This window comes from Cyanistes caeruleus, chromosome 10 (genome assembly GCF_971803275.1).
Source record: "Cyanistes caeruleus chromosome 10, bCyaCae1.hap1.1, whole genome shotgun sequence".
In the NCBI taxonomy this organism is placed as follows: Eukaryota; Metazoa; Chordata; class Aves; order Passeriformes; family Paridae; genus Cyanistes; species Cyanistes caeruleus.
The window spans coordinates 16,370,084-16,384,506 of record NC_141710.1 but is presented as its reverse complement, the minus strand read 5'-3'; the positions used below and the strand labels follow the sequence as shown (position 1 = coordinate 16,384,506).

The 14,423-nt window shown below is 38.2% G+C and overlaps 3 protein-coding genes across 13 annotated transcripts in view; 2 read left to right on the top strand and 1 right to left on the bottom strand.

Moving 5' to 3' along the window:
• Nucleotides 1-43: 43 nt before the first annotated feature.
• CAPN10 (calpain 10) lies at nucleotides 44-13,219 on the top strand. Of its 10 annotated transcripts, none has more exons than XR_015274666.1 (15): nucleotides 44-201; nucleotides 574-780; nucleotides 2,145-2,276; nucleotides 2,523-2,719; nucleotides 3,955-4,172; nucleotides 4,690-4,831; nucleotides 6,371-6,537; nucleotides 7,114-7,397; nucleotides 7,864-8,066; nucleotides 8,435-8,690; nucleotides 9,745-9,944; nucleotides 10,538-10,583; nucleotides 11,944-11,969; nucleotides 12,534-12,683; nucleotides 13,153-13,219. XR_015274666.1 is itself a non-coding variant. In XM_086844691.1 (15 exons), exons 2-15 carry the CDS (start codon nucleotides 637-639, stop codon nucleotides 12,595-12,597), a joined length of 1,962 nt encoding a protein of 653 aa, XP_086700817.1. In that variant the 5' UTR covers nucleotides 44-201; nucleotides 574-636; the 3' UTR covers nucleotides 12,598-12,742. The 10 variants fall into 10 exon arrangements, 9 of the variants coding, with proteins under 9 accessions (XP_086700817.1, XP_023788703.2, XP_023788701.2 ...); XM_086844691.1 differs by lacking the exon at nucleotides 13,153-13,219 and having other exon boundaries at nucleotides 8,435-8,487; nucleotides 8,605-8,690; nucleotides 12,534-12,742; XM_086844695.1 differs by lacking the exon at nucleotides 13,153-13,219 and having other exon boundaries at nucleotides 106-201; nucleotides 7,114-7,154; nucleotides 7,266-7,397; ... (1 more) ...; nucleotides 8,605-8,690; nucleotides 12,534-12,742.
• LOC111933405 (cytochrome P450 2J2-like) overlaps nucleotides 12,915-14,423 on the bottom strand; it is a 9,310-nt gene continuing 7,801 nt past the window's right edge. For both annotated transcript variants that reach the window (XM_023932943.2, XM_086844699.1), the window contains exon 9: nucleotides 12,915-14,237. In XM_023932943.2, coding sequence (XP_023788711.2) covers nucleotides 14,059-14,237 — 179 coding nt within the window. In that variant the 3' untranslated portion in view covers nucleotides 12,915-14,058. The remainder of the gene's footprint in view (nucleotides 14,238-14,423) is intronic.
• Nucleotides 14,148-14,423, top strand: part of LOC111933406 (cytochrome P450 2J6-like) — a 23,162-nt gene continuing 22,886 nt past the window's right edge. Inside the window, exon 1 of the mRNA XM_086844697.1 lies at nucleotides 14,148-14,258. The gene's annotated coding sequence lies outside the window, so the exon portion shown is untranslated. The remainder of the gene's footprint in view (nucleotides 14,259-14,423) is intronic.

Below are 14,423 nucleotides of genomic sequence, written 5' to 3'. Positions count from 1 at the left end.
GCCACGGAATCTCGCGGCTCCCGGGGCCCCCTCTGCTCCCCTCAGCTGGGGAGGGGCGGGGCCAATGCGTGGTGTGCCCCTACGTATCGCCCGCTGATTGGTCGATGGTGCCGTCCGTCATGCGCGGGCTGGGCGTGACCGCGCGTGCCGGTGTTGCCGGGTAACGGCCGCCCCGGGCAATGGCGGCGGGACCGCCCCGCGGTGAGGGGGGAACGGGTGCGGGGGCCGCCGGGCCGACACCTCTTGTGGGACCGGGGGCTGATGGGCAGGAGGAGGCGTGTGTGGAGGGGCCCTGTTCGGGCTGGGTGTGAGGAAAAGGGTGGGGGAGAAGCTTTGTGTGGAGGGTGTGCGCAGAGCGGGCGGAAGGGACCTAAATGGGTATAGGTCCCCTCAGGGGGACCTTCTCTTCCAGCTGAGCGCTGTAGGGTGGCATCAGGTGCTGGAAGAAGCCAGTAATGTGGTGATTCCAAATGCTCCGTGTTAGAGTGAGAGGCTGTCAATCCCTAAATAAATCCGCCATGGCTGTTATGTTTCCCTGTTGCAATTCCCCAGTAACACTCGCTTCTGTTGCAGGTTGGTGCCTGGCGATATAAAGTCGTAGGGATAAGCCGGTAAAGGTGCTTAGGACTGTTGAAAATGCTGGGAGAGAAAAAACAGTTAATGGTGGCAAGAGACCTTTACACAGACCCCACGTTTCCGGCCAGTGATACCTCTATATTTTTTGATTATTGTACCCCGCTCGCCCAATTCAGAGGCGAGATATCCTGGTTGAGACCTAAGGTGAGTTTTAAGGTATAAAAGGCTGATTTTATTAGAATGGGGCTTTTAGGTAGTAAATACAAAGTAGCACTGAATGACTGCTTCTGGGTGGTTTTTTTTGTTTGTTTGTTTGTTTGTTTGTTTTGTTTAGAAACACAGGAGTAATAAAACCAATGTATGTTAGCGTTAACAATACACGAGTTACACTTTTTTAAGTCTAGTGCTTGTTTGTGGAATTGATTTAAATCCTCTTGTAAAGCTTTTAAATTTCATGGCAGTAGTAGAAATTCAGATATTTTATTATAAATAAGTTTCATTATGCAAATTTTGTGCATACCAAGTTAGAATGCAGCATTATGTCATTCCCAGTTTTTTTGATGTATTGCATAACTGTCTTGAAAATAAGTAATTGGATTTTATAATTTTTCAGAAGCCTATTGCTTTTTTTGTGGTTGATTTCTTTGACAACAAGAAAGAAAACTTCTTAAGTTTATAACTTGTCATATGATTCTTATTGCTTTTAAACTTATAGCTGGGTTGTAGAGCAAGCTGTATTAGAGCTAAAAGCTTTAGAATGCATTTCTGAAGAACACCCATTTGAAGTGAAGTATTTATGATACTGCCTTTGTGTACAGGGGGAAAAAGGCTATAAAAATGTAATGGAGGAAGAAAGTATGTTGTCTTGAGTTATATTTTTTCCCCTGTGTCTGAGGCTGTGTGTGGAACAGTGACAGAGCTGTTGGTTATTAGGTGTAATTGGCAAACAAATGATTTCATGGAGTCGAGTTTGCAGCTTCCTGCTTTTGTACTTTACATCTTGATTGCTGCTGAGGGCTGATGAGTTAATTTCCATCTCTTGCAGTGTTTATATATAAGGAGAAATATTTCACAAACTCACTTTCAGATCAGATTAAGTATTCAGAACCTTGCATTTGAAATTCCCTCTTGTGCTACCGATTAATCTATTTTTCTGTGCCCTAGGGAAGGTTTTTCCTTTGTTCTAATTTTGAGATGTTTCTAACTTGGGATGTGCAGTTTAATGTAGATGGCATCAGCCTTGAAACAGTCAATCATAAGTCTAGCAAGGAGCTGATGAATTATGTTGTCTTTCACTTATTACTGCTTTTGCTAAGGTTGCACCTGATGGGTGACAATTGTGTACTGAAATTCATGTGGGAACTAGATTTACATTCGTGAAGTACCTGCAAAATACCCCAACAAGCCATTTATTTGTTACTTCTTACTTAGGCTGTGTATGAAAAGGAAATTTTCTAGAAGTAAAAATTCCCTGATTTTATGAGAGCTCTCTGGAGCCCTCCCAGTCCCTGAAACATAGACTTTCTTAGAATGCCATGCAGGCCTTAACTCCTCCTCTTTAATTTTAGGACATTTGTTCTTCTCCTCGGTTATTTTCAAACAATCTGGAGGATGTGCAAGTAAAACAAGGAATTTTGGGAGACTGTTGGTTCCTGTGTGCCTGTGTAGCTTTGCAGAAGAGCAAATACTTACTGAACAAGGTATGGAGTAGTTTCATGGTGGAGAAGTTTTCTTCACCTAATTGACAATTTTGTATCATTCAGCAGTCCCAAGCTGTCCTATGAATATTGCCTTCATTATGCTCAGTTCCACTGGTTTTGTTATCCTATTTTTTTCTGTGTTTGTTACAAACAGTTGATACTCAGTGTATTTTAAACTAGTTTTGTTTCCAAAGAATAAAATTAATGAATTCATTGTTTGCCTTGATTTTGGTTTTTGTCCTCCAGGTAATCCCTCCAGGTCAGCCCAGCTGGACAGATGAGTCCTACCAAGGCTGCTTCATGTGCCGGGTCTGGCAGTTTGGCCACTGGGTAGAAGTGACCATTGATGATCGCCTGCCTTGCCTTGGGGGCAAACTTTGTTTTTCCCAGTGTCAGACAGAGGATTTGTTTTGGCTTCCACTACTGGAAAAAGCTTATGCAAAGTATGTGAACACTGCTATTGATGAAAATGGAACTGCAATACTTGTATATTTCTTCTGCTTACTTATTTTACGCAGCTGCTTTGGGCATAGATCTGAGCGTTGTGGCTGCTGGCGGTCCTGTCATGGCTTGTGCAGAAGTTGCTCTTTAAACTGTATGTTTGTAAGGTGTGCTTCCAGTTGTATATGAGGTAAGATAGTCTTAGGGAGCTAATTCTGGTGAAAAGTAAACTGCAATGAATTTTCAGGATTCAAATTATGTTTGTTAAGTCTCTATCCATTAGTTATCTAATTTGTTAAAGGAAGATGTTCTGTTAGGGAAGATGAGAGCTCAATGAGAAGCAGAAAGCATGCAGATATTTTCATGGAAAGCAACATTATGTAAATTTGTGCTAGCTGCGGCTCTGGTTGTGTGAGTTTCACTTCTCTTTTGTATAATTTGTTAGTTTATGGTTTTAGAAAGAAAATGCAGCTATTTAATGGTTTATGGCACATCAGCGGAAAAACTGTCCAGATGGACAAAGCAATTTGGAGATAAAATGCGCTGGTAAGATAGACATCTAATGTCCTAAAGAATCTGAGCAGAAGATTTTGTGGTTGCCAGCAGAGGGCAGAGGCAGACTTCAATTAGGAAGTAACCTACTCAGCTGTAGATGCAGTGAGCACAAGCTGTGAAGCACCAATGTCATGTTAAAGGTTCTCTGCAGATTTGTAATGTATATTTGTTTTCTGTAGAGATCTTATTGTTCAATCTTAGAATACTATTTTAGTCTTGACGACTTTTGCTGTATTTTGCATCTGCTACATCAGGTGGGGCAGTCCCTTGGTTTGTTTAGGTTGTTGAGGGAAATGCTACTCTGATTATTTGTGCAGTGAATAAAGAATAACTGAAGAGAAAGAAAGAATGAAGTTAATCAAAAAAGATAATGTAGAGCGTGGATAATAAGGTACAAATGACTAGTACTAGACAACAGCAGTTTTTAAAATAGAATAGAGAGAATGTAAGAAACTTCCCATCAAGCAGTGGACTATGCAATGACTTACATATCCTTTAGATGTTGTGTTCTATATAAATAAGATAGTATGTGCTTTCTCTTTCCTACTTTGGATTATGAAGTAAGGCACAGTCACAGTTGTGATACAGAGTGGGGTTGAAGTGTGTAAGAACCGTGTTTCTTTTGTTCTACTGTGTGTACAAATTTTTCCTTAGTTTTTAATTTTTTTTTGCTTGTTTTTAGAGTGCATGGATCTTATGAGCAGTTGTGGGCAGGACAGGTGGCAGATGCTTTGGTTGATCTGACTGGAGGAATTGCTGAAAGATGGACCCTGAAAGACCCTGGAAAAAATGTGGAGAAAGAGAAGACTGGCATGGTTTTGGAGAAAGCAGTGTTTAGAAGATTGATGAATCTAAAGGAACAGTGTGTAATAAGCTGTTCAGTCCTCAACTCCAGACGAGGTGATAGTACATGTCTCTATTAACAGGCTTCAAAGGACAAGGCAGCCAGCAAATATAAGTGCTGATTCTAGTACCATGCCAGTTTCATGGTAAAATTTGAAATGTTTGGATAAATGAAGATTTAAGGATGTTACTGAGTTCAGGATGGGGGCTGCTTTTGAGTAGTGCTTTTTATATTAGAAGCTAATATGGTCAGTTCTCAAAAAAAATTGCACCCTCCCCCTCCACTCAAAAATGCACTCCCTTGAAAAAGCACCTTGAAAACCTCATTGAATTTCAGCACAGTGAATTTGTAGGGATTTGAGATCAAGGAGTGAGTTAATACAGTTTGCAATGTTACTTTGTTTCTCTGTAGTCACTTAAATGAACTATTTGGGGTTTCTTTGTGCTGTTCTAATACAGATTTAAAACTAATTTCATTTTATCACAAAATTGCCTTCTTTCACTAATGTTACTGTAAAATATGGAACAGATTATTTTGTTTATTTTCAATTTATTTTTTTTTTGGTCTATTCAGGTGCAAGTGAACTAGGAGAATTTCATGCCTTTATTGTGATAGACACATTGAATCTCTCTGAAGTGTCAGGCAAGGAAATCTTCCTACTACGAATACGAAATCCTTGGGGGAGGCGGTGCTGGCAAGGGCCTTGGTGTGAGGGGTGAGCAGTTTTATATTCATTTAAAAAACCATTTGTGTAAGTTTTGAAGCACAAAGCTTTTCTATGTATTGCATAGGCAAACACTGCTAATAATCTGTAGCAGAGGAGAGAGGCTTCAGTGTCTGTGTGCAATCCTTTAGAGAGCTGGAAGTTCACACAGCTCATTAGTTCTGAGGCTAGTAAATTTGATCTCCTAGCTCTCGCAGTCTAAATTTTTTAATAACTTTTTTGTTTATCAAATCATCATGTCTTTTTATAGAGACAAACTTAAGGTGCTGGCTAATTTTCTGTTTCTGATTTTTGTGCTTTTTTTGTTGTCCTGCCATTGATCTAAGTGTCTTTGATCCTGTTTGTTCTTGCAGTCACTCAGCTGTACTTGACTCTCTCATTTGATCCTGGCTCAGCTGCAGAAAACAAGCAAAGGAGTAATGATGAGATTATAGCAGAAAAAAGGATACATATGCTTTTTGTTTGTGGGCTTTCATTTCCATAGATTGATATGCATAGGAGAAGCTGGAATTAAGTCCATATAAAGTAGAAATAAAGAAGAGAACTGTTTTATAGGACTTGCAGAAATATGTGTAGCAGCTCAAATAGCAAAGTAACAAGAATGAAAGGGCAGACCCTACTTGCTTATTTTGGAAAATGTTAGCATGTTTTGACTGTAGAAAAGAACATGCAATTCTTGACCCAAGCAACAAGCGTTCAGCATTAAAATATGTTAACAATATGGTGATGTTAATGAACGTTTTTGTGGAAATGTTTTTCTTCCCTGAGTTAGATAATTTAATTGCATTTATTGAGACTTCAGCTGATGTTTTTTTCTTTTGTTTTGGTTATACACTTGGTCTCTTGTAGTTTCTTTGTCAAAAAGTAAGTTGCTATGTAATTCCAAGAGGATAGGGGGTCATTGGGTGGCCTTAGAGCCCTGTTTTATACAATGTTTTATACAATGTTTTATAACTGTTTTATACAGTTTATGCAGAACTGTTCTTTTTTGCTAGTGAAACAGTGGAAAATGTCAGAAGTACAACTTTTAATGAGCCATAAATGATGAGGCTCAAGGTTTAAGTTCTTGTTTTATCAAGACTTGGCAAGCAGATTCAGGGGGTAGCCAGTTGCTTAATACAAATGGCAGTTTTTTATGTAAAGCGTAACACTTCTTTCAGAACAATCTCAGTGCAGCTTGTTTTACTTTTTTGCCTTTTTTAACAACATTTAGGAATCTTTATTTTGCTCTCAGTCTTCTTACTGATTTACTGACTTTGCAAACAAAGCACCTATTTCATCCAGAAGTTTGTTCTGCATCCAATTTGGTATTAGGCTGTTTCTAAGTTTTCTGAGATAAGTTATGACTTGTGTTTCCTATGATCCATCTCATTGACCAGCAATGTGCAGAGAAATTTTCAATGAAATTATTTCACAATAAAATGAAGAAATCTCTTCTTGCTGTCCTGCTCCATAAGATATTTGGTAGAACATTGTTCTGGAACGCTACTGGGCAAAGAGCTTGAATGTTAACTTTTGTCTTATGTGCAGTGGTCAAGGATGGAACCAGCTAGATCCAGTAGTTGCTTCAGAACTCCTCTCACAGATCCAGGAGGGAGAATTCTGGGTTGATGAAGGTGAATTTTTCAGGGAATTTGATGAGATTACCGTGGGCTTTCCAGTCAATGAGGAAGGACAGCTTCAGAGTCTCTATACAGGTGTGATATAAGAAGACATCTTTATCATGCAAATAACATTGTCAAGGGGAAGAATTTATTTGAATTGCAAATGGGTGTAACAGGACTATAATTTCTTTCTCAGTTTTCCCCTCACCTTTAGATCCATAGGCCTTTTCTGTCTCTACTGCAAGAGCAGGACAAGCAGAAATTAAAGATCTTGAGAGAAAATGTTGCTATTTCTGTGAACTCTAGTTACTTGCTAGTTGGTTGAGAGATTAATGTCCTCTGTCTAGAAGGCTGTTATTCTGGACAGCCCTGTGATGTTTTGTGTTTAATGGTAGATATACTTGAGATTTCTAGTAACAATTTCTTGTAAAAATCATGTCATCAGTCTGTCATTACTAACTGTGGCATTAATTCTCATGCCTCTCAAAATCTTGGTCATGAATTTCTGCTTTAGGGAATGTCAAGCTATGACACAGAATGTTTTCTTGGGCTAGGGAGTCTCTGCCAGATACCTGTTGTGTAATATTAATTAATTATTTAATTGTTTTGTAATATTAATCAGATTCTCATGTCTGAAATCCACACCATGGTTTTTTCTTATTTTGTTAGAGAAAGTGCTGTATCACTCACAGAATCTTTTTGGATCCTGGGTGAGAGGCCAGTCTGCAGGTGGCTGCCGTAACAACAGCAGCTTCCCTACCAACCCCAAGTTCTGGCTGAGGGTCTGTGAATCGAGTGAGGTGTGCATTGCTCTGCTGCAGAAACACAGGAAATACAGCACTGACTGGGCTGGAAGGATTCAAAATCCAACTCGCTTAGCAGAGGAAAATCCATCTTTCACTGAGGGCATTCAGAGAAAACATTACCAGGCTGTGGGATTGCATGTCTGGAAGGTAATACAAAAGTGATATTTTTCTCTTTGCAAATAGAAGTTTAAAAGCATTAGTGAAATATTTGAATAAAATCATTAATTTCTCATGTGATATGATTCAACTGGTCACAAATTTTCTGTCTCTGCTTTATGCTGGAATGGATCTGTTTTTCTCACAGATACTGTCTGTACAAACTATTACTGGACTAGTACTTTCTTCTTATCGCTGGCACTTGGGACTGTTCCAAACAAGTGCATGACATTTCAGGCTGATGACTTGAAGCCATTCTAAATTTACTCCTCCTGAATATTAACTCTTCCTACTTCTCTTTGATGTTTAGGTCATCTGCTGACACTCTTGTCTTTATTTCATTTGTCAATATATGCGTGCTTAAAAATGTTTTAAACAATATTTGATAATTTTTAGTTTTTATTAAAAGCTACTAATTTCTCCTAAACCACCACACATCATTATGTGTCTATTCTAGGTGGAGAAGAAACGATTTAACCTTCCAAAGACCCTCTCTGCTCCTCCAGTTGTAGGTACAGTCTGCCATTCCTACGATAGAGAAGTCCATGTGTGCTGTGACCTTTCACCTGGCTTTTATCTTGTTGTTCCCAGCACTTTTCTGAAAGATGCAGTAGGGAATTTCTTGCTTCGTGTATTTTCAACAGGAAGGATCTCTCTCAGGTAGGTTTAAAACAAAGCAGAATGTTTCTTAAAATTGGTGACATCAATACTGGTGTAGCACTGAGTGGAAATGTTCAAAATATTTTGAAGAGTTGTGCAGGGTGCTGTGTAACAGCATTGTATTGTCTTTGAATTCATGCAAGTTTCTCAGCTCCTTGTTTTTGTCATGAAGCTGCTACTACCTCTTGTTAAAATACAAACCAGACGTAGCCAGATGAGTAGCATCTTGACTCTAAGCTGCAGCTTAGTGCTATATGCAGAGGCAAAATGTAGTGTTAGCAGCTGCTTAAAAGCTGGTCAGATTTGTTTATATTCTGTTAGTACATGTTTTATACACTTTAGTTTCTTTTCTCTCTTATGTTTGATAGTGAGCTAAAGCCACCACCCACGGATGCTGCCCTCTGTGAAGAACTCCCAGCTGGTGAATGGGAGACGGTGCAGCTGCATGGATGCTGGAAGAATGGGCTAAATGCTGGAGGTAGCAGGAACTTCCCCTCCTTCCATACCAATCCCTGCTTTCCCCTCTCCATTCCTGCAGGACCGGGGAAAAGCAGTGTGAAAGTCACTCTCCGTCAGCACTGCCTGGATAGCAAGTGTTGTCCAATAGGTTTCCATATTTTCCAGGTAAGGCTTCTGGTCAGTTTGATTGCTCATTTTCCCAGGGTCAAGGTTAGCTTGTCAGCACAGGGCTCCTTGTAGTTTGCAAGGGACTTGCTGTTTCTGGGAGAAACACAGGCTGACTCTGGGAAGTAATGCCCAAGAAAGATACGGAAAAATTTAGGTAGTTACACAGCATAGTAACCACATAATTGGTCCCACTGAACTCTCACAAGGTTCTAAATTAGTTTTAGTAATGATGAACTCTTTTGAAGATTTGCAAAGAATTCTCAGTGCCCTAGTAATTGAGGACCAGACCTTATGGTAATTCATCATGAAAAATTACTTTCTTTGCATCTAATAATTAAATGTCCATAGGCAAATGATATTGGATCAAAAGGACTGTGATATCTTGAGCAGGTGATCAGAAACAAAACAAGATTTGATTTGGTATGGATAGGTACTGCTTCTACATGTGTGTGCCAGTGTCCAACAGCATAAATGTAACCTGAGAAACTGCTGCTTAAGTAACTATTTTGCAAAGAAAGGTAGCTTTATTTTTAGAAAACATGCTTCAAAAAAAGTGTTGCTTAAGTGAAAAGTCTGGAGTTTGGCATCAGAAGTAATCATAAAACTTCAAGTATACAATATGTGAAGAAAGATTGGAATTTTTTGTGATTATAGGAGACTGAGATGAGGTCTAATACAACTTTTTAGTACAGGAAAGACTGCTAGATATAGGAAGGACACAGTCTGCTCAGCAGATCCCCGGGATGGAAAACAAGTGCTTTAGGCTCCATCAGGGAAGAATAAGTTTAGACAATAGAGAAAGCTCTAGAGATAATGTGAGTAGTGGGTTCTATACATGGTCTACAAACAGGCTAGAAATGATTCATCTGTTCTTAGTACTGCCATCTGGGTTTTCTGGAAGCTTTTTCATTCCTCTTCTCTCTAGCTCTGTACAGTAGAGCGAGTATTTGGAATAGAGATGGACCATATTACACTGTGGTGTATTAGGAATGAACCATTGTGAGACCTGAAACAGATGAAAAGCTAGGCATGTCTGCATTCTTTTTTGCAGGTGCCTAACAGCAGCTGGAAACCACAAACTACTTCTTTTGTACACTTGGAGCCACTGGTGAGCTGTGTTCCTCACTGCTATTCCCAGGAAGTCAGCCGACTTTGCAGGCTTCCTCCAGGAAGTTATGTCATTATACCTTCTACATACTTGCCCAATACAGAAGGCAATTTTACAGTGGTCATAGCAACCAAAATAGACAGGTAAAATTATATTGCCTTTTATTTGCACTTCTAGTCTTTTTAGTGCATGTATTACAGAATGCATGGAAATGCCTGTAGTAATGTGTTCTTGTGATGGAAACTTTGTGAAGTCCTTGTATTTCTGTTGTGTTTACATGCACTGCTTACTACTTTGATTATGTTGGAAGAATGACTGAAAAAGGGTAGTATTTGTTAAATCTTCTTGCATCAGTTACTGAATATCAGATATCTGTTGCTGGAGGAGATGGCACTAAAGTAATTAAGTACCAGCTGTATCATCCATGTTAGGTTTTATATTGAAAGTTAACAATGCCTTTTAAAAATCAGGATTGTTTTTGAGAAAATGCGATGAGTAGCCAGCCTTATTCCAGGTAATTCCTAACTATGATGTCAATAACAATGGCTCTGAATCAGAATTGTAAATTCCATAAGACTGCAGTAAGACTCAATAGAATTGTAGAAAGATTTGTTAAGGGAATGCATGTGGAACAAAGCCTGATATAACTTCTCTTTTTGAAGTGGGATAAATACTTGATATATACAAGATTCCAAATTCTTTGTGCAGAAATAAGTGTGGTCTGGGTTTTCAACAGGAAGCGCATTCACAGTCAGGAGACACTTGGACAAGTATTACAAGAGGTAAGTGATATATTTTGATGGATATAATTTGGTGTATTCATTCTTGGTGTCACCACAGATCTGCTTGTTTTAACTATATGTTATATCCTTCCACCATCTGATTGGTTTTGCTATTTGGTATACTCTGTATAAAATGTTTATATTGTTTGAAATTCTAATGATGTTATAGGGTTGTAAAGGCTTAAGAAAGCAGTGCAAAATGAGAAGATTAGGTTTTTATTTGTTTCCCTACAGCAAGCCCATACAGCATTCCACCATTATAATCCCTCCTGGAGTACAAGTTGTTTTGATCAAGTTAATGACAGCTATTTCAGATTTTGATTTGGTTTTGCTTGATTAGATAGGCATGTAATATAAAAGAGTTGGATGTGAATACTGAGTAACTAATACTTACGATGTTTTTATTGGGTGAAGAGAAGTTTGATTAAAATTTGTTTAATTAAAAAATAAAGTATTATTTTAACAGTGTTTTGAAGATACATGATTTGGTTGGTGGATCAAAACATGTCCTTGATAACACTCTGCTTATTAGGTGGAACAAGACCATCTAGATACTTGGGTCTTTCCCTCTGAGGTTTGAACAAAACAAAAATTGTAGGAAAAATTCTTCACCCAAGTTTAGAATTGGCTTACTCATTTTCTGAATCTGGGTCATGTTGACCAGTGATTACATTTTTTTCTTAAAACCACACAAACAGTATGGATTTTGTGTGCTTCACGAAGTGGACACAGACCTGTGTGTACTTTCCATATGGTTCCTGTTACTTTAATATTTAGGTGCTGCAGTCCTAGTGAAGGTCCTTTGTTACCACTGTTTTGGGAACAAAATGTTGCAAGGCTGTTATATCAAAAGCAATCTATTACAACTTAAGTTTCTTTATATTATTTCATGAAAACAGAATCAAACAAACACTTCAGATTCTTCAGGATAGGTTAAAAAATCTGGAAATTGTGGTTACGTTTTTCTTATCAGTGGAATGAATTAATGTCTGAATCTAATCTTCAACAATATGAGCTTTTGTAAAGACTGGATTTTAAACTTTCAGGAGTTTAGCTCCTGAGGGCTCCAGGCAGTCTTCCTCACTTTGTACTAGTGATTTCTAAAAGATGAATAACATCAGCAGAGCTGGATGTTAGTGTATTTTTGTAAAAGTTTGACTGTGTTCTCTAGTTACTGAGGTGATGGGATTTTGAGTTTTAAAGTTTTTTGGTTTTTTTAAAGGATGTTTCACATGAAAAGCTTGCATTTTGATCTTAGATTTAGTGTAAATCTTTCTTTTCTCTGATTCACTTCAATTCCTTCGTTACAAAAAACCCAATGAAGCAGCTTTTTTTCTCTGTATTGCGCATTTTGTTGTAGGTTTCCTTTACAACTGTGATGAAAAGGTAGTATGGAATTCTCATACTGTCGTTTCAAGAAACATTGGGAAGCTGAGGAATGCCTCATCTCTTGCTCTTCTCAGTTTTGAATGGGATAACAAGAAGATGCTCTTAGCGGAACTAGTTTTCATTGCTACCAGCTGTCAGGCCTGTGACGACTTCTTTTTAAAAAAACACCTCTTTTAATCATGAACACTGAATATTCGGTCTTCCCACATTTTTAGAAGGAGCACTGTACAGCAAATTATCATGTACCTCAGTTCTTCAAAAACATACAGGTGAAGAATATGTGCATTGTTTGAACCCAAGCTACAGTTCTGGAAGAAAACCAGAAAACTTATGTGTAAGGCCAGGTTGGATGGAGCCCTGATCACCCTGGTCTTGTGGAATGTTTCCCTGCCCATGGCAGGGGGATTGGAACAGGATGATCTTTAAGGTCCCTTCCAACTATAACCATTCTATGATTGTGAAATAATATTTTATTGGGAAAAAAAAATCAACATGACGGAATAACTTAATGTAACCAAAAGGGTGGTGAACATAGAGGAAAATTTTGAGTCTTTTTTTCAGGTGGGATATACCTCAAGTATCATCAAAATACACTGGAGTAGAAAAAGTCAAAGCTCGTATCTGACACTGCCAGTCCTGCTGCTGAGCACTTTACCTTGAGCCCTCTATGGAACCAAGCAGATTGGGGGTTCAAAGGAAAGATTATTTTTGGTGAGTTTTTCTTTAATGAATGCAAGAAATAAAAAGGACAAGACTTGAAAACCTTTGAACTGTCCTGTCAGACTGCTTTTGTAAATCTGTCAGAATGTTTTATGGAAGAACTGCCCTTGCTGCAAGAAATGTGAAGTTTAAGAGTTGTTTCTTAATTTATGTTTGAAAGTATTTCTTATTCAAGCAGGATTTTTAAAATATTATATTTTCCTCGATAAAAATAAAGTAACATTGAAAGTTTTAAAATGGCTTTTATTAAAAAGGTGAAAAATACCAATGATGTCAAGTATGCATTTATTCTGTGGTAGCAAACATTACCGTGTTTTAGAACCCAGTGGTTGTCACTTAGTGGAAGGGAATAATTGGAAATATTTTCAAGGGGAATCAACTCTTCCATTAGTTTTATGTCCCAGAAATACATAGTATTCTGCTTTTGTTTTTAATTACATCCTGTCATCATTTCTGTTAGCTGCTGTTGAACTTTGAAAATTCAAAGGATTTTAGGATGCTTTCAGCTGAATTTTAAATTGTCAAAACCTTCCACATCTGTTGATGTGGAAAAAGAAAGAAGAAAACACTGTGAGTAATAAATCTCTACTGTACCTACTTAAACAACTGTTAACATCTTTGTTTATATTCTTAATTTCTTGAAAAGCTGTTCCGTTCTCTTCAAATAGGAAATTATTGGATCATGCAATAATGTTTCTAAACAGAAGGAAAAGTTTTTGATAATGAATGGACCAAAGCTGTGATGAAATAGAACTTGGATACTGAGGATGTAAAGAAAGATATAAGGATTCCTAAATGGGCCGTGGTTATGAGAGGCCCTATACATACTATAATCATTTTTGTGTGTGTTTGAAGTTTATGCTACACTATATAATGCTTTGTGGGAGAGTGAAAGGCAAAGGACTCAACACTGTATGTACTCAGTTACCTCCTGCAAGAAGTTCTGTGAACTCAGAAGAGTAACAGCTTACTGAAGAACATTTTATTCAAGCATCCTAACTGAACAGTTGTGCCATTTTAAGAATGTGATACCTGACAGATCACATATGCAGGAAACTGCTTCATACAGGCTACTTCTCTAACATCCTACAGCTAATTCACTGCTACTGAGAGTGTGAAAATACATTTTTTTGGAAATATTGTGTGTTTGTGTATGCCTAAGACTCAATATGTGAGTTTGGCAAGTAGATTTATTTTCATTTCAGAAAGTTCGGTAGATGAGATCAGACCTCCTAAATAAAAACCCTATTTATTTGCTGTGTAGAGCTACCTCCATCTGAATAGGACTGAGATAGTGAAACATGTTTTTAGAGAATCCACACTTACTAACAAGTTGAAGTCTCTCAGCATTGTACTGTGTTGCAGACTAGCGTGGAATAGCACAGAGTTTATATGGATGTGGCTGCAGTATTGCACCCAAAATGTACTCCAGATTGATTTCCTTCACTCCCTCAGGGAGCTGGAATGTAAATGCCCGAAGGAGGTTGGTAAAGAAGATGAACAGTTCAACTCGTGCCATCTGTTCCCCCAAACATACACGGTGCCCTGCAGAGGAAAACCAAAAGAGTTGGTTGAGTAAAGTTAAATCTAAATCTACTGTGTTCTATATTCTGTTATATATATAAAATTCTGTTTATATAATCCCATTTCCTTCTGTAAGGAAGAAGGGGGTGAAACATTTAACTGAGAAGCTGTGCACCTTGGTCAAGTCTTTGATTTGGTGGTTTGGTT

Coding starts and splice junctions, on each gene's coding strand:
- CAPN10 (XM_023932933.2), top strand. CDS start 637: ATGCTGGGAGAGAAAAAACAGTTAATGGTGGCAAGAGACCTTTACACA. Junction 2,277..2,522: donor GCAAATACTTACTGAACAAG/GTATGGAGTAGT, acceptor TTTGTCCTCCAG/GTAATCCCTCCAGGTCAGCC. Junction 8,067..8,434: donor ACAGGAAGGATCTCTCTCAG/GTAGGTTTAAAA, acceptor TATGTTTGATAG/TGAGCTAAAGCCACCACCCA.